Here is a 27,199-nt window from a genome sequence, read left to right as displayed (position 1 = left end):
TAACAAAACTGGTCAAGAGCATCACCCATTGATTAAACGGTTCAGAGTTCAAAGTAAGCATCCATTTTACAATCCATTTACAATAAACAGCCCAAAACATTACACAGAGAATGCTGTGCATATCAAGACTGACAGCACATGGATTTTGTAAAGTGAAAAATCGATGATCTTCATCAAAATATGTGAGGTGCACAATAATACAATGTTTTTGAATTTGGCCACAACTTGCTGAACAAAACATTTACATACAGGATTTGTGGCGAGTGAAAAATATTGTGGGAAGAAGAGGATATGGAACAGAACTTTGGAGCGCTAGCAATATCAATGCATTGATTAGGATGCCAACGATTCTGATTCCAGCTTTGGGACTATTGCCGATGATAGTTCGACATGTGAGACACGGACAGCTCCGATGAGCCGCTCTGGTAGCTCGTCCATCGAATTGGCCTGGGGAAGAAAACATAAGTAAATAAATAAGTAAAAATGATAAAACGCTTAATTGGTTTTCAATGAAGGAACAATGAGTTTCTCATCTGTAATGGCCTCTACCCAATTATTTTAATTGGTTTTCATCTTTAATGGCATCTACTGATCTACCCGATTATTTTAGTCAAACATCAAAACAAAAGAGAAGTTAGATTTTGTTTCCGTTTTAGTCATTTAGATGTTAAACTCAGAAATACTATCAACTGCTCATACACATGCAATCCCCACAGCGTGAGTATCAGTTTGCTAAGACCAACTCTGTATTTATCTGTAATCACCGCATGTCATAAGTGTTACTCCTCTCCCCCACACCTCCAACATTTTAATAGAAGAGCTTCATATGTGTGGGCTTATGTATCTATGTCCAAAACCACCAACCTTTTTGCAAAGGCAAAGCCTATCCCATTTCACCAATTGGATTTTAAGAACATCCATCATCCCCTCACCATAAGTAGCTTCTATTGATCTTCACAATTTGTATAACAAATCCTTTTGCAATTGGGAAGAGAGAGAAAATAATTGGGAACGTTACTGAGGGAGGAGTGAGCATCCCACCTTTGGACAAGCATTTTCTCCAACCCTCCAATCAATAAGGAAATCCTATTCCATACAGCATTATGGCCTTGGACTTGCGGTTGGTAGCTAAGGTAGGCCCAAGTAGGCAGTGGGAAGGGGTTCCACACCACACCATAAGAAGTTGAAGACCTCTTGTAGATAAGTGACCTCTCCCCTAAAAAAGCTTTAGGGCAGAAAATTACAACATGTCCCCTAAATTTCTCTTCTTTTCATCCTCCATCTAGTTCTTCCTAAGCTCTGCGAGTTGGCCACTTTCTTTGTTTTTTTATATTTACTCACTAATTTTCCTAGAGCCAAAAATGTCAATTTTGATGAAAAGTATCAATAAAATTTAGTTGCTATTATATTTTGTTATTTGTTTTCAGATCAATAAAATATAATTCGCAGATGCAAGGGAAGCATGTACAGACGTACAGTACACCTCATGCTACTTCAGCAAGTTGCTAAGTAAAACAAAACCCAAAGCCACCAAAACAACAATACATTAAATATGCCGATAACATAAAATCCCAATTACAACCAAATCTTGGAAGTGCACCTGTACAAAAGTTTAAATTCTCCTAGCTCTATCAAACAAAATCTCTTTTACGTAAAGAGTAATACTTTGAAGCTCCCTCTTTTCATGCAAAGATCCTTTTATTCCAATCCTTGCATAAGACCCAAACAAACAATCGCTTTGGGGATATTATTCACTAACCACATGGCATTGGCAAGATGTCCTTCCGTAAAGCTTCATTAATGTTATTTTATGAACCCTATGGCTTGTGAAATGAGTTGAAGTGGACTCTCCAAATGCTACTCAAGAGCAAAGATATAAGAAGATGATCCACATCCTTTTCCTCATTCCTCTACAAACAGAACAAACATTGGGGACGACAAGACCGTTCAATTAAGTTGTCTATTGCCTGTAACCTCTTGAAAAAGGCCACCCAACCAAAGCATGCAACTCTATAAGGAAACGTTTTGGGCCATATTCTCTTATGCACAAAATTAGTATCCAACTCGTTGCTTTAAAGAACCTCCGAGGCATGTTGCTTAGCAAGGGCTTTGTAATTAACTTTCACCACAAAAAAAAATTCCTTGTTTCATAGTTCATATTTCACACCATACCATTACTACTCCCTTCGAGATAATTCAATTTTGTTGGCACCAAACTACACTTATACAAACATCATTAAAAGGAAAATAGATACTGATGTCATAAGGATATCAAGGTTCCATAAATACTCTCGCCTCTTCGCCATTATGGACTAATGATCTTCCGCCTTTCCATACGGCCACAACCATCTCACATAGTATGAGCCATGTATTTGCAACCAAGTCCACCATCTTTTTCGAGAAGAGAAAGCCTATATGACTTCACCAAATAATTCTCCAAAGAATCCTCAACCACCCGAACCAAATCTTTTTAACACCTTATTGACTTGCTTAGCCACCCCTTTTGGAATGGGAGAAACAAAGAAAATCGTTGGCAATGTTATTAAGTGTAGACTTTAGCAAAATAAACCCACCACCCAAGTATTTATCCTTCCACCCTGTTAATCTTGTGGATATTTTCTCAATCACCTTAACCTATATAGCATTTAACTTAACTTTAAGATCCTAATGCAAAACCAATCTAGGAAATAATCAACACGACATTCAAAGTGATATGCCATTTCATTGATTTTAAAATTGGTCATATTGATAAGCCATTTCAGACCATATAACAAGTTTCATAAAAGTTCGTGCATTTTCCATAGATGTTGAGTATTGCTAGTGTCCTTGCCTATTTATGGGGAAGGACCGTCCTACCCATACAGAGACAAAAATAATGTGATCTACTTGCAAACTTCAAAAGAATTCTAAAACCGATATGTTGATTAATTCAGTTCAAATGACTCCGAGTCCTTTAGACCATTAACCCCATCTTCGCTCCTCTCCACCACCACCGGTCACTTTTAGCACCGCCCACACCAGTCACCGTTAAGTAACTTAACATTATCGCCACTCCCATTTCTCTCTCTTTGTTCACCTATCCTTTTTATTTTACTTTTTCTGCATTCAATTTCTTCTTCTTCTCCACTCCACAACCACTCACCACATGATTGATTTCAAAATTCAAAGAGTGTGAACTGTTGGAATCTCTTTGTGAGTTTGTGTTATGAACTTGTGATTTATTTGTGACCTTACTTTTTTTGTTGTTGGTATAACAGGATTGGAAACTCTCCTAAAAAAATACCCATAATGATGAATGGTGATAATGCAGAGAGATTTAACTCTTTCAAATTGTTTCTGGGGTAAATTTTATGTTCTTGATTACATCTATGTATCACTTCAATTGCTATCATTGGTGCTATGCTGTTATATAATCCCAAATTTGTTAATTGTTTGGTGGAATGGAATGGGGGATTCTTTGTTTTGAATAAAATGGTAAATAAATAAGATGATTGGATTCTGGTGGACGGCGGTTGGTGTAGTGGGTAGCTGCTTTGGAGAATTGGAGGTGGACAACACCTTTCTTCAGAGCCTAGAAGGAAATGGATTGACTCATTGAACTTTACTTTTCCGATCTTGTTACTAATGAATTGAAAGTTAAGAACCTTTAGAATAGGTGAGTAAGTCACTCTTTTTTGTCTCTATAGAAATAGGATGGTCCTACCCACATAGAGGGGCAGGACGAGTAATCCTCGATACACTAAAAACACATGGTGTCCACGATTTGTAAATGTGAAACAGACAATACAGTAAACTCTGTAATTGAGGCCTTAAACCAATAAGAAGACCCATCCTCAACCATCATACTCACCTCTTACTAATTACCTCAGTAATAAAAGTAAATTTGAATGGTGAAAGCGGATCACCTTGCCACATCCCCTAGAGTTTCTACAAAAATTCCCTGTGGCACACTGTTAATAAGTACCAAATGTTTGGCCATTAAAAAATTCCAAACACCACTGAACCCCAATTTATCCATCACTAAATCAAGGAAATTCCACGCCACATTCATATCTTTTCACGTTGTGGGGTTGTTTTCCTTCTTTCACCTTGGCATCAATAATCTCGTCAAAGACAAGGCAACCACAATCAAAATTTTGACACCCTTTAACAAAAGCATTTGGTAGTCTGATATAATGCCACCCATGACCTTGTTCAACCATGTACCTATAACCTCAGTTAAAACCTTGTACTAATCCGTAAATTATGATTTCATACTCCCCATTATTTTCTGCACCTTCCTTCGTTGGTACGAGGGTGAAAAAGGTGGTATTTAGCCACCAATCACTGAAACACTACTGTAGAAATTAACTAACCACCTTCATGACATCATTCCTAAAGAAATGCCACCATTTCAAGAACAGCAACAAAGGGAAGCCATCCAATGTGGCACAGCCTCTTTAACCTCCTCAGCTTCCATTTGTGTGGTGCATTATAGAGGTTCCCATGGAATCATAGCACGTGTGGAAATTGCATTTTTCTTTTCCAGAAAAAGAGTCCTCCAATAAGCAATTTCGAAATATTATTGCACCAACCCTTTGCCTTGGCCATCTTGTGGAAGAAGTTGGTGTTCCTCTCACCATCCTTAATGTCTTCTACCCTATTTTATTTCTAACGACTCTACCTGTTAAATCATCCCATATTTATTACCTCTATGCAACACTTTTAGTTACTAATAAATTATGCTGATGCACCAAAGAAAATATTTAATTAACATATAACAGTGCAGAAATGCAACTTAGCAGACACGGGATATGCCTCGTGCTTGCTTGGCACTTCAGTAGCTTGTGAGACCCATTGGAACATCCTAACCACTCTATATCATTTTCTACTTGGGAGGTAACAAAAAGGAAAATTCAGGATGAGAAAATCAGCTGTTAGTTTGGGTTTTTGTTTAAACTATCTGCTAGGTGCACCCCTTACATGTGTAGCTATTTCCTGAACTTTATAAGGTAATGCAGCAAGAACATTCAAGTGTCTTTGAGACTTTAACAAGACATTATACCTGTACTAGAAAAGCCATGTCAACCACCAGCGTAGTAATTACACCGCAAACAAGACCTAAGACTCCATTAGCAACAGTAGAGGAGCCGATATCAACATCTATCTGCACATACACAACTTCTGTTAAACAATAGTAGCATTCCCAATAAAGTCAAACGTTTATAAAGGATATACTGCAAGGCAAAGCTAAGTGAGAGAATTTGTTACTTCTAAGTACTTTGAACCACGAATATAGTTACAATCAACAGCTTTTCCCAATAGACAAGGAGTACTACCAACACTCTGGCGCACAATCCAACTGCCCTGCACAATTTAATACCAGGCATCACTAACACAGAGAAAGCACAAAAGGATAAATGACATTTTTGAAATGAGAACCCATATTGAGATGAGATGAAAAGGAAATAATTAAAGATCAAGGAGTCTTATAAGCCCCATCCCATCTTGCAACATATTTCCCTCTACCAAAGTAAAATCACTTTATGGTGTCTTAATTCCTATACACAAGTAGCTGGTGTAGAAACATGGAATATCAGCACCGAAAATTGCAGACATGAGCTTAGACCAAGTGACTTGCAGCAGTCAACTCACTCTTCAGCTGATTCCAGACAGTATCCCAGTCACCCTAACTAGGCTATCTATTGTAGAGTCTTGCCCAAAGGACCAAAACATCTAAATATCTAATGAAGAACGAAGTACATGAGATGTAATTGATTTGAAACCTTTATTATTAATAATAAAGGGGTAGGGGACCTCGTTAAAAACCCCGCTTGCCAATCAAAAAAAAAGAACGAAGTAAGATTTATAAGAAAGATATGCAGAGATCTCAATTAGATAAGATGAGAAGAAGTGAGTTAGAAGAATAAGAGCAATTGATTAAGAAGAAGATGAATACTAGGGAGAGGAAAGAGATAATAAGATGATAGAATAAAATAAACTTCAATTCAATTGATAATAATCATAATAGTTGGTTCTACAAAACAATAGAGAAGCCATATTTATAGGCCCTCAATGACACAGGTATCAAGAAAGAGACCTACAATTGCTCTGCCTCACTCAAATAGTCCCACATGCTGAAGAGATCTGGGAAATATGATAAACTAAAAAGCAGTACTTCCTCGATCTAGATCATCATATTAGAAGTTTCTTGGTGTATTGACTTTCAGAAAATGTGTATAATATTGCAACATTGGGCCATCAGCATTGAGGAAAAACTCACAATTCATATGGTCAGGACTCTAGGTATAGCATAGCAACGAAAGAGACAACATAGTTATTTAAGTGGTGACATGCATAGATGAGAGTCTCTCTAATCTCTACACATGCATATGTGCAACGCAAGGAAAAGTGAGGCCCACTTTCTCCAAGTGCTAAGTTCCTTATTCCTCCAAAATTAAGAACAGAGAATAGAATGGAACCTTTGGAACTGATGGAATGAGCTTTAGTCTACTGTTACGGAACTCGTCGTCACCATCAACAAAACGTTGCAGGAGTGATCCAGGTATTAATTGTTGTGTTACAAAATAAAATACCATACTGTAATGTGTTGATCCAGGTACCTGCAAGTATACCGTTTCAATAAATCTAACAAACTCTAGATCAATGAAAAAAAATATCGGGAAAATATACAAGAGCATCTTACTTGCAGATTTACTGCCAGGGAGAAAAGTCCCTTTTCCATCGCAACCTACACAATCAAAACAATTATATTTGAATTACAACACTTCATTTCGGAATGGACACGATCAGTACACTAAGTATAAGCATAAGAGATCTAATAAATGTTGCATGAACACTGGTCCAAGTTATCAGAATTTTAAGTGCCAGGAAACTTCAAAAAGTAGGACTCATGGAATCAGTATTAAGTTTCTGATGTAAATGTGTTTTGCTGAATTTTGGAGCGTGTTCATGGAATCAAATTCAAGGACAAATTCTTTCAACCGCGGGATATTGGTGCATGAGCATAGCTGCTAACATCAGCATCGTGTCAAACTTGCAGAAAATCAGTTCCTTTTAGTAGTTATTCTATTTTTAAATTAGTTTTTAAATTAGGAGTCAAAGTTTGATTAGGATTGGTAATAGATTATTAGTAGTTTCTTTATTCAATTGCAATTAGATTGAGGAATAGGACTAGAATCAGAAATAGGGTTTATTATTTAAAGGCATTGAAGCCTCATTGTTATTTGATTGGATAGTTTATACAAATTGTTTAATTTAGAGTTCAACTGACGGAAATTTGTTTTCCCCTTGAAACCCTAATTTTGGGTGTTTATCATCGAAGTTTGCTTCCGCCTTCGTGCTATATTAGCTTCAGTTAAACAAAATACATATCAGTAATATACTTGTAAATTGGCAGAGTAGGAACTAATTAGATGTGACAATTTAGATGTACTAAGGACATATAAGTGATATAACTGCAAAAGTAAGGCTCTAAGATTCCTGCCAGTTCGTTCGACTGCAGAGCACTGAATGATCCATTCCACTCATCCTAAATATTTAAAAAGTAGTTGCAGCACTTCCACTATTAAATCTCTTTACATGTTAAAGAAGGCCAAGAATGTTTGAAATGCAAACTTCTAGATAGTTAAAAAAATTAATAGTGTTTAACACAAATTAAAGTATTAATTCCTAACAAGACATTCTAAATAAACCCACTCTTTGATGGACTTTACAACTAAAGTTGGGATTTCCATTTCTTTGTCACCATCTTCACATGTATATTTCCTATATACATATGGAAGACATTCTGATATAAGGATATTAATATCCTGACAAGGGCTCTGGCAGTCCTCCATGCTTTGGTTACTTAGCATGCACCAATACAGGGAGACAGCAAACTATCAATTCAGGATTTCTGTGAGCAATCCTTGATTTATTTTTCTCTTCTAGTTGAGAATAGATTTTTTTGCTCAGTATAAACCTGAATACATCAACTTCTGCTTTGGGATAAATTAACAAATGGCAGGCCTCACCCAACTGGATGTGCACCATCATGGGCAGGAATATGAACTTCTTAGTCTACAGTTCAATGCAGCTTAAACTAGAGGGAGAGGACAAGTTTTAACACTAACTTGCACAGCACAGCCTTGACGCCTTGCAACATGGTCCATCCTTTTTGAATCTTTGAACCAATCAACTGCAACAAGCTCCATAAGATGCTTTCCTGCCGGAATCTGCAAGCAAATTAGTGAGTGAAGCAGTACCATAACATTTCACCCAAACCCCGCTATGGAAAAGATCGGCATAAAGAACATCAGAATAACCTTGGTTTTGTCATAACAGAAACGCTTGCTCCGGACTCTAAAGTTGTTCCCATCAGATACTCTCCAACAATCACGACTATTATCACGGTCATCCCTTCGTAGGTTGCCAGAATAACAGGACAAATCAATTTGATCTGTTGGCTCCTCTTCCAATGCTTCAGTTTATCAAATACGTTTTGAATAAAGTGTTAACATTAAGCCGAAACCAAATGAGCTATATATTGATCGAATTGACTTGTTTACCTGGTCGCTTGATTTCATTCTCAAACCTATCTGGGAATGCCTGAATTTGTTTAAAAATCATATTAAACCAAAGAATTGTGACTCACAAAAATAAGAAAAAAGAAGCAAATGGTAGACCTCTTGTTCGGAGTCTTGTATTTGAAACTCTTCATCTTCATCGGAGTATTCATCCATCAGTACAGAATTTCTACTGGCATTATTCATTTGCTCCAGAGTTGGAGGTTGAAAAGATACCTCTGCGGTTTTCCTATTTTTCTTTGAAGAAACAGCATCCGAAGTCATGTTCACCATAACTGGGATCCTCGGAACCGCGAGTCTGTCATCTGTTTGAGAAAACCATTCACGGAGCCCTGTAATAGTTGAAAAGCAGCATATAAGATCAACTAAAAAATATCCACTTCTTTTTGGTAGTATTATATCCTTACGATAAAAAATTATATAAACAAACAAAGACTAAGTCCCATTGATGCGGATACATGTGTCGGCATCCGATATGGCGACCTATATGAGTAAGACATGTTTCGACCAAATATGATCAAAATACTAAGTGGTGACAAAAGAGATGAATAACGTAGAAAAGTAGTGAGAAAAGTGATGGTGATCGAGAGAATGATGAGACTGTACCTTTCGGTTGCCTACGTACCCAAATTATCGATAGGATCAAGTCTCAAGAACGTAGTTCTGTATGAAAAATAGTTTGGTATTTATATAGGTAGAGTAAAGACTTCTTGTAGCTTAAGTAATTGTAATTGAATATAACTCTCAACTGATAATTATCTCTTTCATAAGAAACGAATCTGGACATAAATTAATGTACGTAAATGGTAAGTCATGTGGCTAGGGTTCAGCTCTAGACACATGAGTTAGTGGGCCTGTACATTGATCCATGATATTGCAAATTGGGTTTTAACCCTGTCGATTAAACGAATAAAGTGGAGACTCCTACCAATGGACGTTTGCCACGTAGGTGGGGGTCGAAACACCGCCCCCTCTTTGGCATGTGAACGAAGTCCATATGACAAAGAAATGAAAATTGTAAAGAAAAATCGTAATAAAAAAGAACTAACACAATGATTTGTAGAGCAGTAGACAAACATAATGATTTATAAAGCGGTAGACGAACAATGGTGTGAACTGAAAAATTAGTGTGATGGTGAGATGAAAGTAATGACATAAAGAATGAATGTAAAGAACTAAAGATGAAAAAGAAAAAATTGTCAACTAATTTGCATGTAGGCGTTGAATGTGGAATTAAGTGAAAATGGTGAAATTAAAGTTGGTGGCCTAAGGCAATTAGAGAAAAAGAATTGGCTAATAAAAATGTTCTTAACCAACAAGGGCTTGGAATATGATAGTGAATAAAAACAAATTTTGGCAAAAACATGTGCGGGCCTAATAATAATTGGAATAGGTGTGGCTATGAAATTTGACCGGATTGGAAAGGAGATAGAGCTAGTGTCCCGTATAAGTTGGACTTGAATAATAATTGCACATGGGCTAGAATATTTGAGTAGCACGTGATTCTACTAGGATTTGAAGAGAGAGAAATTGGAAGTATATAAAAGTCACCTACGAATATGGACTTTCTCCCGATATGATATATCGTTATAAACCAGCGAGTCTCCCACCTTACCTTAAATTGGTTTGTATAATAGAATTATATAAGGACTGGGATACTAGACAAACACAAGAACGGTAAAAGGGAAAGAATATATAAACAGATGGAACGTGATGATAACTAACCAAAAAACAGTAAACACAAGCACAGATAAAAGAGAGAAGTCCAAGCCTAGCACAAAACTTAGAGAGAAGTCACAATCTATCACTGATAAACGAGAAAAAACAAAAGTAAACACCACCTTGTTAACAAACGTACTACACCATTGTGACAGTGAGTTTCCGTATTGTGCCTTCGTTGGTTTCGATGAAGAAAAGTTGCGGGTAGATGAAGAAAAGGTTACTACTGTGTTTGTTGTTTATGAATACGGTTTCGATCTGATAGTAACTTAATCGAATTAGTCTAAGGCCTGTCCAAAAGAAGAGGATTGAACGTTCACCAAACAAACGATAGAAAATAAATCTCACAAGATATTGGCTCGGAAAATCAGCCAGATAAACAAATTTGAGTGGAAAATTGTAAGAAACACGTTGACCAAAAAATCGTTTTGGCTGTCAGTGATATGAATAAACAACGAAGTGTAGATAATGGTTTGGTTTGCATTGGTGTTGTATACATCAAAAAGGTATATTGAACCTGTGGTGTTGAATTGTTTGGGTTTTCTTGCTTTTAGTTAATATGATTGTTGATTTATTGATTAAGGTAGGAAGAATTGATCTGACGAAAAGTTTTGTTTTTGCTTTGTGTCGCAGGTAGAAACGACTGTATTATAAGGTAAGGTGGGAGACTCGCTGGTTTATAACGATATATCATATCAGAAGAAAGTCTGTATTCATAGGTGACTTTTCTCTACTTCCAATTTCTCTCCCTTCAAATCCTAATAGAATCACATGCTAGTCAAATATTCTAATCCATGTGCAATTACTATTCAAGTCCAACTTATACTGGCACTAGCTCTATCTCTTTTCCAATCCGGTCAAATTTCATAGCCACACCTATTCCAATCATTATTAGGCCCGCACATGTTTTTGCCAAAATTTGTTTTTATTCACTATCATATTCCAAGCCCTTGTTGGTTAAGAACACCTTTATTAGCCAATTCTTTTTCTCTAATTGCCCTAGGCCACCAACTTTAATTTCACCATTTTCACTTAATTTCACATTCGACGCCTACATGCAAATTAGTTTACAATATTTTCTTTTTCATCTTTAGTTCTTTACATTCATTCTTTATGTCATTACTTTCATCTCACCACCACACTAATTTTTCATTTCACACCATTGTTCGTCTACCGCTTTATAAATCATTCTGTTTGTCTACCGCTTTGCAAATCATTGTGTTAGTTCTTTTTTATTACGATTTTTCTTTTCTTTGTCATATGGACTTCATTCACATGCCAAAGAGGGGGCGGTGTTTCGACCCCCACCTACGTGGCAAACGTCCATTGGTAGGAGTCTCCACTTTATTCGTTTAATCGATAGGGCTAAAACCCAATTTGCAATATCATGGATCAATGTACAGGCCCACTAACTCATGTGTCTAGAGCTGAACCCTAGCTACATGGCTTGCCATTTACGTACATTAATTTATGTTAAGATTCGTTTCTTATCAAAGAGATAATTATCAGTTGAGAGTGGTGTTTCGACCCCCACCTATGTGGCAAACGTCTATTAGTAGGGGTCTCCATTTTATTCGTTTAATCAACAGGGCTAAGGCCCATTTTGCAATATCATAAATCAATATACAGGCCCATTAACTCATATGTTTAGGTCTGAACCCTAGCCACATGACTTGCCAGTTACGTACATTAATTTATGTCTAGATTCGTTTCATATCAAAGAGATACTCATCAATTAAGAGTCATGTTCAATTACAATTACTTGAGCTACAAAAAATCTCTACTCTACACATATAAATACCAAACTATTTTTCATGAAAACTACGTTCTTGAGACTTGATCCTATCGATAATTTAGGTGCGCAGGCAACTGAAAGGTATAGTCTCATCATTCTCCCGATCACCATCATTTTTTTTCTAACTACTTTTCTACGTTCTTCATCTCTTTCGTCACCACTTAGCGTTTTGATCATATTTGGTCTAAACGTAATTGGTGCCGTCTGCGGGTCTTATTCAACACCCTTGATCACGTTCTGCAAAAATTATGACAAATACTAGAAGAGCTCAAGGTTCCGATGCAATTACCGATGATCATCGCGAACATAATGTTCACGGTCAACTTGGCGATAACGGACTAATCCCTCCTACTCCTTTTCAACAACAGGTTGCACGCGACCCTACTGTCGTTCTAGGTCGTGTGCAATTGGGTGTTGAAAAGGAATAGAAGGGAGTAGTCCGATACTGCCAGGTTGACCTTGAACCTCACATTCGCGATGATCGTCAGTAAGTGCATCGAGAACTTAGGCTCGTCTAGTATTTGTCATAACTTTTGTAGAGCGTGATCGCCGGTTTTGAATAAGACCCACAGACGACGCAATTATGTTTCGACTAAATACGATCAAAACACTAAGTGGTGACGAAAGAAATGAATAACGTAGAAAAGTAGTGAAAAAAGTGATGGTAATCGAAAGAATGATGAGACTGTACCTTTCGGTTGCCTACGTACCCAAATTATCGATGGAATCAAGTCTCAAGAACATAGTTTTGTATGAAAAATAGTTTGGTATTTATATAGGTAGAGTAGTAGACTTCTCAGTATTCTTAAGTAATAAGTAATTGAATATAATATAACTCTCAACTGATAATTATCTCTTTGATAAGAAACGAATCTGGACATAAATTAATATGCGTAAAAATGGCAAGCCATGTGGCTAGGGTTCAGCTCTAGACACATGAGTTAGTGGGCCTGTACATTGATCCATGATATTGCAAATTGGGCTTTAGCCCTGTCGATTAAACGAATAAAATAGAGACTCCTACCAATGGACGTTTGCCACGTAGGTGGGGGTCGAAACAGGACACGAGGACACACCTAATTAGAAAGAAAACTATTACTATTCCTTAGTTACACAACTAGTTCTTCAGGTCAAGACATTACAAAGTGTCTCCTTAATAAATAACTATGAAAGTGGTATATTATGGAGTTGTAACTATGTTAATAGATTATTTTCTTAGTCTTTTAGGGTATAGAAGAAACCCTAGTTTGAAACCGTATGCACAACGTGTCCGTGTGTCCGACACGAGTGTTCGTGTGTCCGACACGGATTTTTTTAAGAATATGAAGTGTCCATGTTTACTCATAAATAAACAAAAACCTTGAAGTCAAACTAACAACATATAAATATATAGTTTCAGCAAATTCAGTTTGCAACTACTTTCTTGTTACCAAGCTATTTAGCTATACGTCTGTATCCCGTTACGCATCTTTGGTCAAAGACTGGAGTACGTTCCAGTAACCCTATTCAACTATCAAGCATGTAGAATATGAAACTTTGAAACAAAGACCTAACTCAGTTCCTACAAGTGGAGCTTTAATATAAACCAATCTTGACCTGCATCTAAATGCAATAGTCCTATGCACTCAATTTTGTAAAAACAATGATATGCAACATTCTTAGCTCTAAAAGACCAATTCAATTATCAAAAGAAAATAATAATAATAATAAAAATAATAAATAAATAAAATAAAAATCTTAATAGAAGTAAATAGGATCAGGTAAAGGGACTAAAAAAACAAAATAAAAAATAGAATGTGTAAGGCTGAGTCCAATGGTTTTGGACTCTGCATCTGTATCCCATAAAAAAACAGTATTTTACAGATACAAAGTTGAATATTGTGTCCAATGGTTGCAACAATATTACGCCAATTCATAAGACGTAGAATGAGATCCCCATAATTCTACCCCACTTCATCTTTCATCTGGCCCCACAACCAAAAAAAAAAACTATATATTGATTATATTCTATTCTACGCCATATCAACCAGCGCCAAATGAAAAACAATTTTATTTTACGCCAAACCAACTTGCGTCAAACATACTCTGTACTCTCTAAATTGCTCAGTATATATAAAGGGTAATTTGGAGATAGAGAGTAAAAACCACCGGAAGTGACTCCCCTTTTATGGGGATAGGGAGCCATTGGACTCAGCCTAATAACTATCAAGGAAGTTCATCAGAAAAACTCCAAATTACTAATCAAATTTAACTTACCAGCAACACTATTCAGAATCTGGAGGAGGCAATGTTGCTGAAATTGTGGGAAATAACCCACACCCCAGCCTTTCAGATCAATCTGCATAAGATGCTGTACCTGCGTTCGTGGTCTTCCATTTCGTGGTTTGAGAGGAGAAATGTTGTATCCTCCACCTACAATCAGCAAAATAATGATATGCACATACCATAAATTAACATTAGCTAATTTGATATGGAACGGGCAATTGTCACAAGAACCTTTTAACAAAACCATAGAAGAAAGGACAACACCTACTCTCAACATGCGCCCTAACAAATCCAGGTTGAGGACCACAGCTCTCATGCTCTCTAGAACGGAAAAGAACAACTGCAATAGAAATCGCAGTGAGAGATACTAAGTAAGACTAAGACAAAATGAAGAAAAAAAATAGAAAGTGGAAACAAAGCTAGTCAAGAGAAATACTCACCATAACTTCCATCGTCATTACGGCGCCAGTAACGAACATAGCAAAGGTCACGAGGCCATACCACCCTGCAACAGCAAGCATTGTTTATAATTACACTCTTTAAGGATGGAGTTCAAAGACACTTCCCAACATTAGTATATTGGATAATAGTAGTCCCAGTGGGAAGTTCAGCACTTCAATTTGGTCCTCATGCACAGACAAAAGTAGCAGCTACCAAAAACAGAAGAATATCTGGTACACTGGATTGGTGGACTTTTCTAATCATTCCTTTCCAATGTAATGAAAGATAACCAAGACATAAAAGCAAGGAAGGTAAATCCAGAGATGAAGATTCCCTTCTATTCTCCTGATTTAAGGATAAGAGGGATACAAGATGGGCAAAAGAATCCACCTAAGAAAATAACTCCTGTGATAAGCGGGTGCATTAACTTAGCATTCTTGTTCACGGTTCTAAGATCAAAATTAACATTTTAATGTTTTTTTTGGGTATAAGCTGAAGACTATAACTTCTACCTTACGTAGGAAGCAGTTTTACCGCACAAATATAAACTAAGTCTACAAGATAAGCTAACTGAAATTAGCAAATGGACTGTTTTTTCGCTTCAGCACAACTCTACAAATAAAAAGATCTCCTCCTAAGAAAAAGTTGTCAACTAAATATCTTAGTGATGACATCCCAGCAATTGACTACCAAAGCAGCAGAACCCAGATGCAGCTGGCGCACTGGTAAAATCGAAGAGGTAGATTTCCTGAGAAAGTGTGCATCGTAGATATCAGAAAGGATGTATTCCAACTCTTGACAGCTTCTGTAGTAAGCTGAACCAACCCAGTCATGTTACTTTAAATGAAATATTGAGGTACCTCTATCAATTAAAGGCAAGTGGCTAAGGGAGCATGTAAAACACGGTAGCCTCTCACCACAGGCATTAAATTGAGTGTGTTTCCACTCTCAACTGTTCCCCTCATACTAGGTTGAATTACTACTTTGGCAGTTGGCACTGTCACCAGTAGGATAAACTAACATGTCTGACAATGGTCTAAAGTCTAAAGCCAGCTCAACTTTGGCTAATAGCAATTAGCATCAGTTTCTTGGGCTATTCAGATATAGAAGTAGTGTCTAGCATTTTAGGAACAAATAAACTAACAAGAAAAGTTGCAAATATATTAGAGAATCTGTATATAGTCTCTTTTCCATTAGGCATGTATCGTTAATGGGATCAGATTATTCTCCCCTAATAAGGCAATTTCCCCCAACCTGTAACCTGATTTGTATCTCTTTTTTATTCTGGTGACACTATATTGATAAAAGAAATGTGAGGTCCAGACTTACAGTAGAGAGAGAGACTAATGGGTGTTTGATTTTTGTTTGGTCTGACTGGAGAACTGATCACTACATCTAATGTTGTATGAAACTAGAAACTGATGGCCTCATCAGGCATATGGCCTATATCGCTTCCCAAACTTATAATTCTAGTCAGCTAGATGTTAAACCTGTATTCAATCATCTATTCACATGGCTAAAAATGACTCCATCAATCAGCTTTCTAATCAGAAAAATAATACACTAAAAACTCATTTTCCCAATCGACCCGACTTATAATCAGGGAAAAAACCCAAGCAGCGAAACAAGTTGTCTTTCTCAGACATGAAAACAGTCAGAGAGGATCATGGAAATCAGTCCTCAACTGACAACAGATACGCAAAATCAACCAAAAATAAAACTTGCAGTGAGCATATGACTAAGCTAGCATCATTAAAGGAAGCCGTCAAATAGTACATTGAAAGAAATAAAATACACCAAAAAATAAACCACGGCGTAGAAAAGTTGATTGAATGAGAGAGAGCTTTACATGGGAAACCAGTCTAGCTGCAGTCTGTGATAAAGTATTGCTGTGTGTCCATCAACCTCCTCAACTAAGCTACCGTATTGGAAACTGCAGTCCCACCTACAGTGAAAGGCATAGAATCATAGATCTTAGAACCTTATAAAGTTAGTTCACTACATACTACTTCACAAACCATGAGAAATGTATTAAGTGTTTAAACTAAAAAAGGGCTTTAAGAGGGGGAGAGAAAAGATCCTTTTAAAAGATAATTCTGCTTTCCAATTCACAAAAAAAGCCCAAGTAACATGGACACTTCATATTCTCAAAAAATCCGTGTCGGACACACGGACACATTGTGCATAAGAGTTCTAACTAGCATTTCTTCTATTCCCTAAAGACTAAGAAAATAATCGATTAACCTAGTTGCAACTCCATGATATGCCACTTTCATAGTTATTTATATGCAAGGGGCTGCTTTGTAAGGTCTGGATCCCAAGAATTAGTTGTGTAACTAACGAATAGTGATATTTTTCTTTTTAATTAGCTGGTGTCCCCTTGTCTTACTATATAGGTAGCCGTGTCAGACACTCCATATCCAAACACCGACACATGTATCCGTCTCAGTGTGACTTGGAAAAAAACAAAAAAAAAAAAAAATTGGTGAGCCAAGGATTGCAAAACATAAAAAGCTTTAAAAACTATGGTGTATCCCAATAATCAGAAGCCACAATGGAAGACTTTCATATGGAGATATAGAGTGGAGAGGTAACATCTAAGTATCAGTAAATTCCACCAGACAGGTCTCCGCAACAATAAAAATATATTAATAAAACCTTTGCATTCAAAACTTGCGATGAAATATTGTATAAGAAATGGATAACATATCCGGACATTAAATTTCAAGAACAATTCGCATCTTCTTTTACTGAAATTCCCTAACCCTTAGCTGAAAAATACTTGTTGTAATTTGTAACAATAACTACTTTCCACGAAATAAATAAAATAAGAACGTAATTGGACTATAACGACTATCAGTTTAAAACAGAAAAATCTTACTCGAAACGTGTCCCATCCATGCTCATTACAAGCTCAAATATTTCTTCACAGGTAGCTTCAACGACGCCTACAGCCTTCATTGCCCTGCTACAGCTCCTTGGCTACATGTGACACACTAGGCATGAATGCATGATGCATGTAAAGTTGAAAAATATATAGAAAAATCACTACAAAGGAAAACACAGTGACCGTAAATGAAATAGTGTGCTCAAGTGGTTAGCACATACAAGGTAATCAACTTCAAGAAGCTCTTCAAAAATGCGGAGTCCTGCAGATATTGAAAGCACATCGCATTAGAGAACATATTCTGCATTAAAACTTAGCATGAACTTGTTAAATTTGGGCATTCAACTCAAACCTTTGGCAATGAATAAAGCGTCCCCGTGATTTATTTATATTAATGCATGGCTTTAGATAACTAATACGGGATTATAAATCTCAAACACGTCCCCTCACATGAGGTGTATCTTGAACCAAACACGTGGACAATTTTGTAAATGGGTGACAAGGAGTACATGTCCCCTCTAGGCCAGAGAAATAGCTTTTGCTACGATACAAAATTAAATTTGGGCACCCAACTCAAAACGAATTGGCAATGAGTGGAGCTGCCCCAGGATTTATGTATAAAACTCAACAGAACTAAATTTGATGATGTTAATACTTACCATTCTGACATTGAACCAAGCGCCAATGCTTTCTAGAGAACACTTGATTACTATTATTCTGATTTGACAAGTCTGAGTCGTCTCTGGTCCAGTCAAATACTGACTCAGGGATACCTGCCAATTAGGAACAAAGGTGATATCTGGCTAAACGCCACAATATAAAATTATGAGGAAGTTTCAAAACAGGAGTTTATTCCTAAAGTACCATTCCCTATTGTTGTTCTGCGTAATAAAGTTGGATGGCTCTCCTCTTCGTCTCCCTGACCACTACACCTAGATATAACAATCAAAATTAAGAAGATGTATTCATGACATAACATGGCTGGAAGTATGCAGGATTGAAGGTTCTACTTGAGTATGTGTTAAAGACTCTTGAAGAACAAACAATAGACTTCACTAGTCGCTAGTTAAAAACATTTGACAATAAGCACTATTTAGAAGAAAATGAAACAGGGAGAAAATATCATAATCCTGTCTGATTCACGTACACACTACAAAGTACTGTGGAAAAGAGCGTTTTTAAACAGAATACAAGGAAGATAACAAACTTGCAAGAAGAAAAGATGTGATAATTACTTACTGACTTTCACGGTCAGATGACGAGGCAGCCCTTCCATTATCCATGCCAGGTTTATATTCAAACGAAACATAAGGTTTGTTACTATTAGTGATCGGAGACTCCTGATGCTGCAAGAAATGGCCTATCATCAGCCTTTTAACAGTGGTTTCATCCTTGAAAATTGAAATGTAAAAACTATATCAGGCATTAACAGGGCATAAGAGGACCTGTGAATTTGAAATATTGAAAGCCTACAAAGCTACTGGGTAAGAACTTCTGAAGAATATTATCTTCCAGCAAAAGAGGGTATTCCTTTTTCTTTTTCGTTTTTTTGTTTTGTTCTACTTTTTGTTCCATTTTTGGTGATTCACTCAAAGAAGTTTGTGAAGAAAGGTTCAAAAGATACATGAGAAAGAGATTTCAGCATAGCTGCACTTTTTGATAGCTTCAATCAGTCGGCAAATATAACCAAGAAAACAAACAACATGATGTAGTAAGGAACCTGATCAATGACAAGTTCAATCTTCTCCTTCCAGATTAATGCCTCTTGAATGTTAAAAGCCGCCATCTGAAATCAGAAGAAAGCCTATAAAAAACATTCTCCATGGAAAATAGGTATAAAATGCAAAAAACAATCAATTCAATACAAGGGATTGAACTTTCACAGTTTGAAGGTTGAGTAGTATCCCAATAAATTTTTAAAAAAAAAAAAAAAATAACAGTAAAATTAAAGAAAAATCCCAATACTAACTGTCAGAGAGTAAAATTTATCTTGAACAAGCTGTATGAGAAATGAAACAATGGAATCACAACAATGGCTACTTTAGATTAAGATTTTCCCATATGCTATGAACTATGCTTTAACCCTTTCAACTTTGAGTGAAAGCCCAATAATTGATGTCAATGAACATAAATCTTGAACAAGCTGTATGAGAAATGAAACAATGAGATCACAACGACAACATAAAATCGAGTGTCTATCAAATAATGTTTAACAAGATGTGTGAAACTATGGTTGCCTTGGACAGTTAACTTCTTTTTAAATGTACAAGAAACGAAACAATGGAATTACAATGACTATTTCAATTGAGAGTTATCCTACAATGGAACTACAATGACTATTTCAGGTATGATCATGGGTACTAATTCCTCGATCCAAGCTGATCTTAGGTTTAACAGAATTGTGTTCTCACACAAGAGCACACATTAGAAAACATTTTCTGGGCTTCAAATCAACTTGTCAAGGTCGAAGATTGGAAGAGTTTCCTACATCACATTTGGGCCTTCCATTGGGAGCTAGAAGCAAGTCCAGGGCTATTTGGACTAAAGCAATTGAGAGGGTGGAAAGTAAATCAGCGGGATGGAACACTAAGTAGCTTTCTATAGGAGGGAGGTGCAAATTGGTAAACTCTAGTCTCTCTGCTATTCCAAATTACTATGTCTTTGTTCCCAATTCCTAGGGGTACATCTAATCATTCGTGATGCTATCTAGAAGATTCGTGCGGAGTGGGAGGAAGGAAAGAATAAGATGCACATGGTTAAATGGAATAGGCCTTGTCTACCAAGGGATGAATGAGGTTTGGGTTGCATACACATTTTGTCTTGGGGTTTGGAAAGGCTATGAATTAATCTCTAATAGAAATCGGTTTGGAATATATGGGAATTGATCTGACTTCTCTCGACAGAGGGATATAGGATTTGGAGATAAGATGAGGAGGAGGAACTTTAGAGTAATAGTGGACATGTATGAAGAGGGGAAGAGCAAGTGGCCTTTGAAGGAACTGAGCATCCCTTTGGTAGGACTCTTTGGAGGAGAATTACAAGTAAATGGGAGTATGGGACAGCTTTAAAAATGGCGTGTCTTTTCTTTCCGGAACAGGTGAGACCATTTCCTTTTGAGAGAACGTTTGGATGAGTGAAATCTCACTAAAAGAGCAACTTAGTGACATACGAGAGTTAGAGATCGTTGATTTCAGATTATTTCATGAGAAGTAATGAAGGGGTTTTGTGGAATGTGTCACTTAGAAGAGACCAAAGAGATAGGGAAAACGAGAGCTTCTAGTCTTTCTAAGATTCCATGGGAATAGATTTAGGGAGTTGGATTCAAGGAAGTGAATTTGAGAAAAGAAAGATGTGTTCTCAATAAAATCTTTTTACTTGGTCTTGGGCAAGAGATTTACCTTGCAAAACTTGATCCTAATTCCCAACATAAAATGATTGGATGAACTCTATCCCAATCAAAGTATCCTTCTCTTGTTGGCTTGCTTATTTGGAAAGGATTGAAACTATTGATAATCGTAATTGAAGGGGTACATATCTACCAAACCTTTGTTCACTTTGTGGTGGAAAGTATTGATCATCTTCTTGTCAATTGTCCACCGGTGAACGATGTATGAAATTTTCTTCATATCGTTCCGTAGATTTTAAAATCCACCATTAAATGTTAGAGAATCCTTGGCGAAGGAATTTGATTGCAAGTGTTTTGTCTAGCAAGGCCAAGTTGCTAGCGGATCACAATCCTAGTGCAACTGTGTGGACCTTATGGAAAGAGAGAAACTTGGGGATTTTCAAACACAAGGAAAAAGAACTATACAAGATAGACGAAAGAAATCAAAAAAGATGTGTTTGATTGGGTTAATGTGTGTCTAAGCTGTTAAAGAGTGGGTTATGCAGATTTTATTTGTATTTGGGATACTCGTGTAACAGAATGCTATGTTTGGGTACAATCTGGTAGCTTCTTGATACCAAATATCATTATATGTAGCTTGTCTCATGTAACATTTGAATTTTAATAAATTGAATTGAGTTTTGTCGTTGAAAACATATCAGATTTGTGTCCCTGAATTTTGTGGCAAAAAAGAGGCTTGCTTATTGTCAAGCACTTCCTGTGCACTAAGGACAACATCAAAATCTAATGTCAATCTACATAATCATCTAGCAAGATTAAGGAAGGATCTGGCGTGCATTGTACAAACTCTTCCACTCTTTAAATTTTGGAATGGAAACCCTAAAACATCACAAATTCATTTGAGATTCTTGAGGCAATTCTTATAAATCTCAACTCTACCAAACTACATCAAGACAATCACAGTTCTGCCTCACACACCCAGTAGGTAAACACTTCCAGCATTACCTTCTCAATAGTTCTTCTCAAACAAATATCCTCCACTACGGGCATCTCAAATGGAGGGTGTAGAATTACACCTCCACATGGGTGCCACTGGGATTTGACAACTCCTACATTCTAACATGTAGTATAAAGATGTCCACACTGGATAGCTTCCAATGGGAAACATTTACAAAATGGAACTTTAAAACACAGGCATCACTTGGAGTGACAGTGTCGTCCGAGTTAGAATTAAAGAGAAACATCACTTGGAGTGACGTCCGAGCTTATTTTATAAAAGTAGAACTTACTTATTTTAAACTCGTGTGTCACTCCAAGTGACATCCAAGCCCGAGTCCTTTACCAACTTGTATCCTTATGGAGAATTTTCCACTAGATCTATTAGTTATTAGCTGTTGTCTATGGTTTGCATCCCCTATTGGGACGGTATTTTGGAGATTGGGGGTGTAAACTTTACATCTTATATGGTTCACCACCACCCCCTGAGATGCCCTAAGCAAGTTTCTATGGAGAAGGGTTTTCAATGAGGGTCTCCAAATGTACTTTTTAAAGTAATGACACCGTTAAAACAAAAAGGCTAATCAAACCCTGTAAGCGAAACTTGGATAATATACCTTATACAAAACAAAAACCCTGAATTAATATGGCACTAATCCATTTCGTAGCATTATCCTGTCCAATCTGTTCTTTCACTAGACCTACACTCCATCTGTTACTTTTTTTTTTTACTGATCGATCCTACACTCCATCTGTTCCTAAACAAAAAGTCTGTTAGTTCTTCACCACAACCTGTCACCCTCACATGGCCCTTGTTCCTTTGTTTTGTTTACTCTAACTTTAATGATCTTCAAGTGTATTTTGTATTGCTCGTTATTCTTTCAAAAAACAGGAGAGTCCCTATTCTTTCAATAACGCTGGGGGTTACCGATTGCAAAAAGATAATTTTGCAGCATCATTTTGACGTTTCCAAGTCTCATACATTTGCTACTGTCGTAAGTTTACCTTTACAATTCAAAGTTGAATGGGACTTGTTGACTGATTAAAGCCGCTGAAATTTCCAATTCTAAGCGAAGACTACTTTAGCATAAGGTGAAACAAGGAGAATTAAAATAAAAAATAAATAAAATTGCAGCAGGTGAATAACTATCCAAGCCATTATGCACTTGATTATACTAATTACACAAAATAGAAGTAAAAGGGAGGATAGTAAAAGACAACAGCTTAGGAAAAAATTCAAGTACGGAAAAGATCGCACACCGTAATCCGATGGTATTTCTCTTTCTTGTTATACACGGACAAGACATAAACCATCTGTCATGAACAGACCAGACAAGTCAGTTCTAGAAAAAAAGCATAATTCAACAAAAGTTTGAACAAGAAAAAAAAACGAGAAAACTACAACAGCATCTGACAGACGAAGGAAAGATATAGAACAGATGACTGTACATACCAAACGAAGTGAACATTATAGTGTGCAAAAATCTCGTGAATGCAAGAAGTGTCTACAAACGCAGAAAATGGCATTGACGCAGTGCCAGGTAAAACACTGCACTGGGCCATCCTGAAAGGATCTCCCAAAATCTCAATCACTAGAAGTAACCTTCATGAAGTTGATCATTTTAACTTCAAGGAAAATTATATGACATACTCTTTCATGGTACCAAATGGAGATGAGTTAAGGTATTATTGTTGGTGGAGGATGAAATCCTGACCATCATGATCATTTGTACAAAAGTCCGCTCTATCTAAAACTTAACAACATCAATCAAAAACAAAGGAAAGTAAGCCAGCCCCTACTGATAGTTCTAATTTACAAGATGCCAAAGACAAACAACTACTCATATTGAGGCTGCTTTACTAAAACCACTCCAAAAGCCAATACCAGAAGCAGGCCATCAATTCTATGCTAATATCCTCAGGAAACATTGCACTAATCACTGTAAGACAAGACCGATGCACTAAAGAGAGAAATATCAAGTCACCTCAAGAATCAATCAACTAGTACAATAGTGTCTCTGATATGCACGGTAATATCTGTACTATTTGGCACATTAGTCACATTGGAAAGAGGACACAGACCATCTCTTTGTCTCAACCACACGAAAAAGTAAATGTCAAGGACCTTGACGGACCTCTTGCAACGACTTTCCCTTACAAAAATCTAATCCAAGGAGACAACCTATAAAAGATAAATGGAATTTCAACAAAAAACATGTTCCAAAGCATCAACCTCTCACTACCATCAGCTTATGTCTCTTTCCCTCGTAAGAGAACAAAAAGTTGACTCTCTACTTCCAAATTCAGCACACTGAGTGGATTAAAACTCAATTCCAAAGGGAGAAAGCAAGAAGCGCACAGGTGATAGGTAATGTAAGAGCACTAGACAGTTACAAGTGGCCAAGCAAGAATATCAAGGTAGGGAAGTGGGAAACTGCCTCACCCGTGACTACAAACAATGTAAGTATAATTGATTTACTAGCAAGAATGACTGAACAAGGATGATAGTAATTCTCGCTTTAGTATGTATCTACCCTAGAAAAAATATTTTTTTGCAGTAAATGGTTAAAAGGTGCGCAGCAACAGTCTAAATACTAATACATTATCACTCCACACATTATTCTACTACTTAGCATAAAAAAGAAGCGCACACACACAAAGAGAGCGATAGAGAACTGACATGTCCGTGGTGCGTCTTCAAACCTCGATCCTCCACTCTACAGTTGCCGTCTATAAGTAAAGTCTTAATCGGAACCTACAATATAAACATGTATATATATCTAAGGAGTGAGCTGAAATAAAACAAACATAAGGGGAGTAGTAAGTAAATTACCACATTATCCTGAGGTTTTCTCTTGTAATAAGCAAGAAGACGAGATTCAAGAACGAAATATCTCATATGAATAAACGACCGTCCGATCTTTCTCCTTCCGTATCTTACCATCCATCCTTCATACACCACTTTCGCCATCTCCCTCTCTCTCTCTCACTAAAAAGACATTTGAATCTGAGAAAAAAAAAATGAATATTCTTTTTTATTTTATTTTAATACGGCTCGATCTCGGTAAAATTGTATGGGCCGGAAAAATGTTTTTCAGGTAGAGCGAGGAGAGAGAAAGAAAAAAAAAAAAAAAAGGAGAGAGGGAGTGAGAAACTAATGAGCGATTTTCACGACTTTAATTTAAAATCAGAAAAAAATATATATATATATATTATTAATATAAAATGTAGGTGAGTCAGATCGGGGGATTTTTAAGCAGGCGTTGATGATGACTACTAGGTTGGCGGGAATGAAAATGAAAGTGTTGTATTAGTGTTGTCGGGTTGTGGGGAAGGGCAATAGTAGGTCCACGACTACGTACAAAGTTGCCGTAGGATTATTAAATGAGGGGTTCAGATTTACAATTCAGAGTCCCCACACTATATACGTGTTTGGATTTTTCTGATTTGGAGGGATCTGGATCTAAGGTTGGACTTTGGAGGAGAAATGATTAGGTTCTGTGTCAATACGCGTAATAATTTTCACTATTCTGAAAAAGCAATCATTTTTTTTTTACATACCCCCACAAAATGCACATTATTTCCTGTTATACACGTAATACTACGTGTTAAAAACTTAAAATAGATGCCGGAGGAGGAGCTATAGCTTTGGAAACTGTCAAGGCATAGTGGCAGGAGCAATAGTTAGGAGGTTTAACGGTACAAGTGCAGATAATCGAAGCAGAGCTAATTGTAGTGGATGCTGCAATAAGTATGACCACTACACTTGAAGGACCATAGTTCCTTTTGAGGGAGACGATAATATCTCAATAATGGAGACCATACAGAGTTGGAGTAATCCATGTTCATGTATCTGTAGTTTGTTACATGTAAGAAACTTAAGTTTGAGAACCTCTTTTAGTTTCAAGCCAAAACCACGGTACACAGCTCAAAGTTATGTTCGGCCATAGTTTGTTTCCTGATCAACGATACAAGATTAAATTAAAAAAAAGAGTAAGTTTCATTTTATACACTTTTTATACCATAGTTTGTACCATGTCGCCCCACAACTTTACCTACGTGAATTATTACCTAGTTGTTTGTGGATGTTTTCAACTAATCATAAAGATTACCTCTATAAAATTTTAACTCATTTGAGTAACTATGTCAAAAGATGATTACAAAATTGAAAAATCTGAGCCGCAGTTAAATATAAATATAGGGGTCGGGTTAGAGTCACTCCCAATCCACTCCCAAGACTTACAAAATGAATTAGGACTTGATTTTTGGTGGATATGATCTGCTCACAATGTAAATCATCCTCGCAAAAAAAAACATCATATTTGGATATGTCTAAACACCCCACTTTTCGAGTGAAAAATGAGCTACGGCAGTTGATTGTCGTCAGTGTTATCTTTTAGCGGCACCCTTGTGTCGTGGATTTGTTCTGTTGACATATATGAGAGCCTCTAATATATTAATAGAATTGACCATTCACATAAGTTCGAGCTTATGGAGAAATTGGCAATTTAACATGGTATTAGAGCCACTAGTTTTTTAGAGGTCTCGACTCCTCAATATCCGAGATGTGACAACAACCTAAATACCCAATCTATTACATAACCCTTAAGAAAATAATAACACATACGGAAAAAATCTAAATAATAAAATATTGTTAACAATAACTTATCATTATGAAAACTTGCAATCAAAATTAAGTTACAAACTTCTTCACTTAAAAATTCATAAAATAAATTAAAACATGTCCCCAGCAAATTCCACTACATCTCTGAGGAAATATGAACCGACATCTTATTAAAAATAAATGCTAACATCAATCACGAGTAGCACACTACCTTCTCGAACATCAATTAACCCTGTCTAGGCTGATCGACTATGTTCATATAAGAACACACCCGATTAACAAACATACAAATCGGGTCAGCATTATAAATAATGCTGATATGAGTAGCCTTAGAAAAACCATTTAGATATACATAAAATTTCGTTCCTTATATGGCAGGTAGTTTCTCCACCGAGGCACCTTAGCTTAAGGTAGTCAGTTCCTTCATAAAGGCACCTTAGCTTCTAACTAAGAGTAAATCAAACATATGGTATCCTAGTACTTACATTTATGCATGCTCTATCGCAGAGTGAGTCCTCTCTGCAAGAATAATTAGTTTAACATACTCTCCTGCAAAGCA

The 27,199-nt window shown here is 36.7% G+C and overlaps 1 protein-coding gene across 4 annotated transcripts; it reads right to left on the bottom strand.

Annotated features, from left to right (window-relative positions):
• LOC147525357 (protein ENHANCED DISEASE RESISTANCE 2-like) lies at window positions 1-25,299 on the bottom strand. 4 transcript variants are annotated; one of them, XM_086606685.1, is made up of 22 exons: window positions 24,850-25,299; window positions 24,697-24,771; window positions 23,277-23,330; window positions 19,395-19,460; window positions 18,914-19,065; window positions 18,539-18,606; window positions 18,334-18,447; window positions 17,896-17,936; window positions 17,669-17,769; window positions 16,637-16,732; window positions 14,787-14,851; window positions 14,615-14,686; window positions 14,338-14,493; window positions 8,667-8,899; window positions 8,550-8,589; window positions 8,307-8,461; window positions 8,115-8,216; window positions 6,686-6,730; window positions 6,462-6,602; window positions 5,251-5,346; window positions 5,045-5,146; window positions 1-447 (listed from the first exon to the last, which is right to left on the bottom strand). In XM_086606685.1, exons 1-22 carry the CDS (start codon window positions 24,985-24,987, stop codon window positions 334-336), a joined length of 2,226 nt encoding a protein of 741 aa, XP_086462811.1. In that variant the 5' UTR covers window positions 24,988-25,299; the 3' UTR covers window positions 1-333. The 4 variants fall into 4 exon arrangements, with proteins under 4 accessions (XP_086462811.1, XP_086462819.1, XP_086462828.1 ...); XM_086606693.1 differs by having other exon boundaries at window positions 18,539-18,600; XM_086606702.1 differs by having other exon boundaries at window positions 18,914-19,020.
• Between the last annotated feature and the right edge of the window lie 1,900 nt (window positions 25,300-27,199).

This window comes from Coptis chinensis, chromosome 1, assembly GCF_015680905.1.
Source record: "Coptis chinensis isolate HL-2020 chromosome 1, ASM1568090v1, whole genome shotgun sequence".
NCBI classification, from domain to species: domain Eukaryota; kingdom Viridiplantae; phylum Streptophyta; class Magnoliopsida; order Ranunculales; family Ranunculaceae; genus Coptis; species Coptis chinensis.
This window is presented reverse-complemented; position numbering and strand designations above follow the sequence as displayed.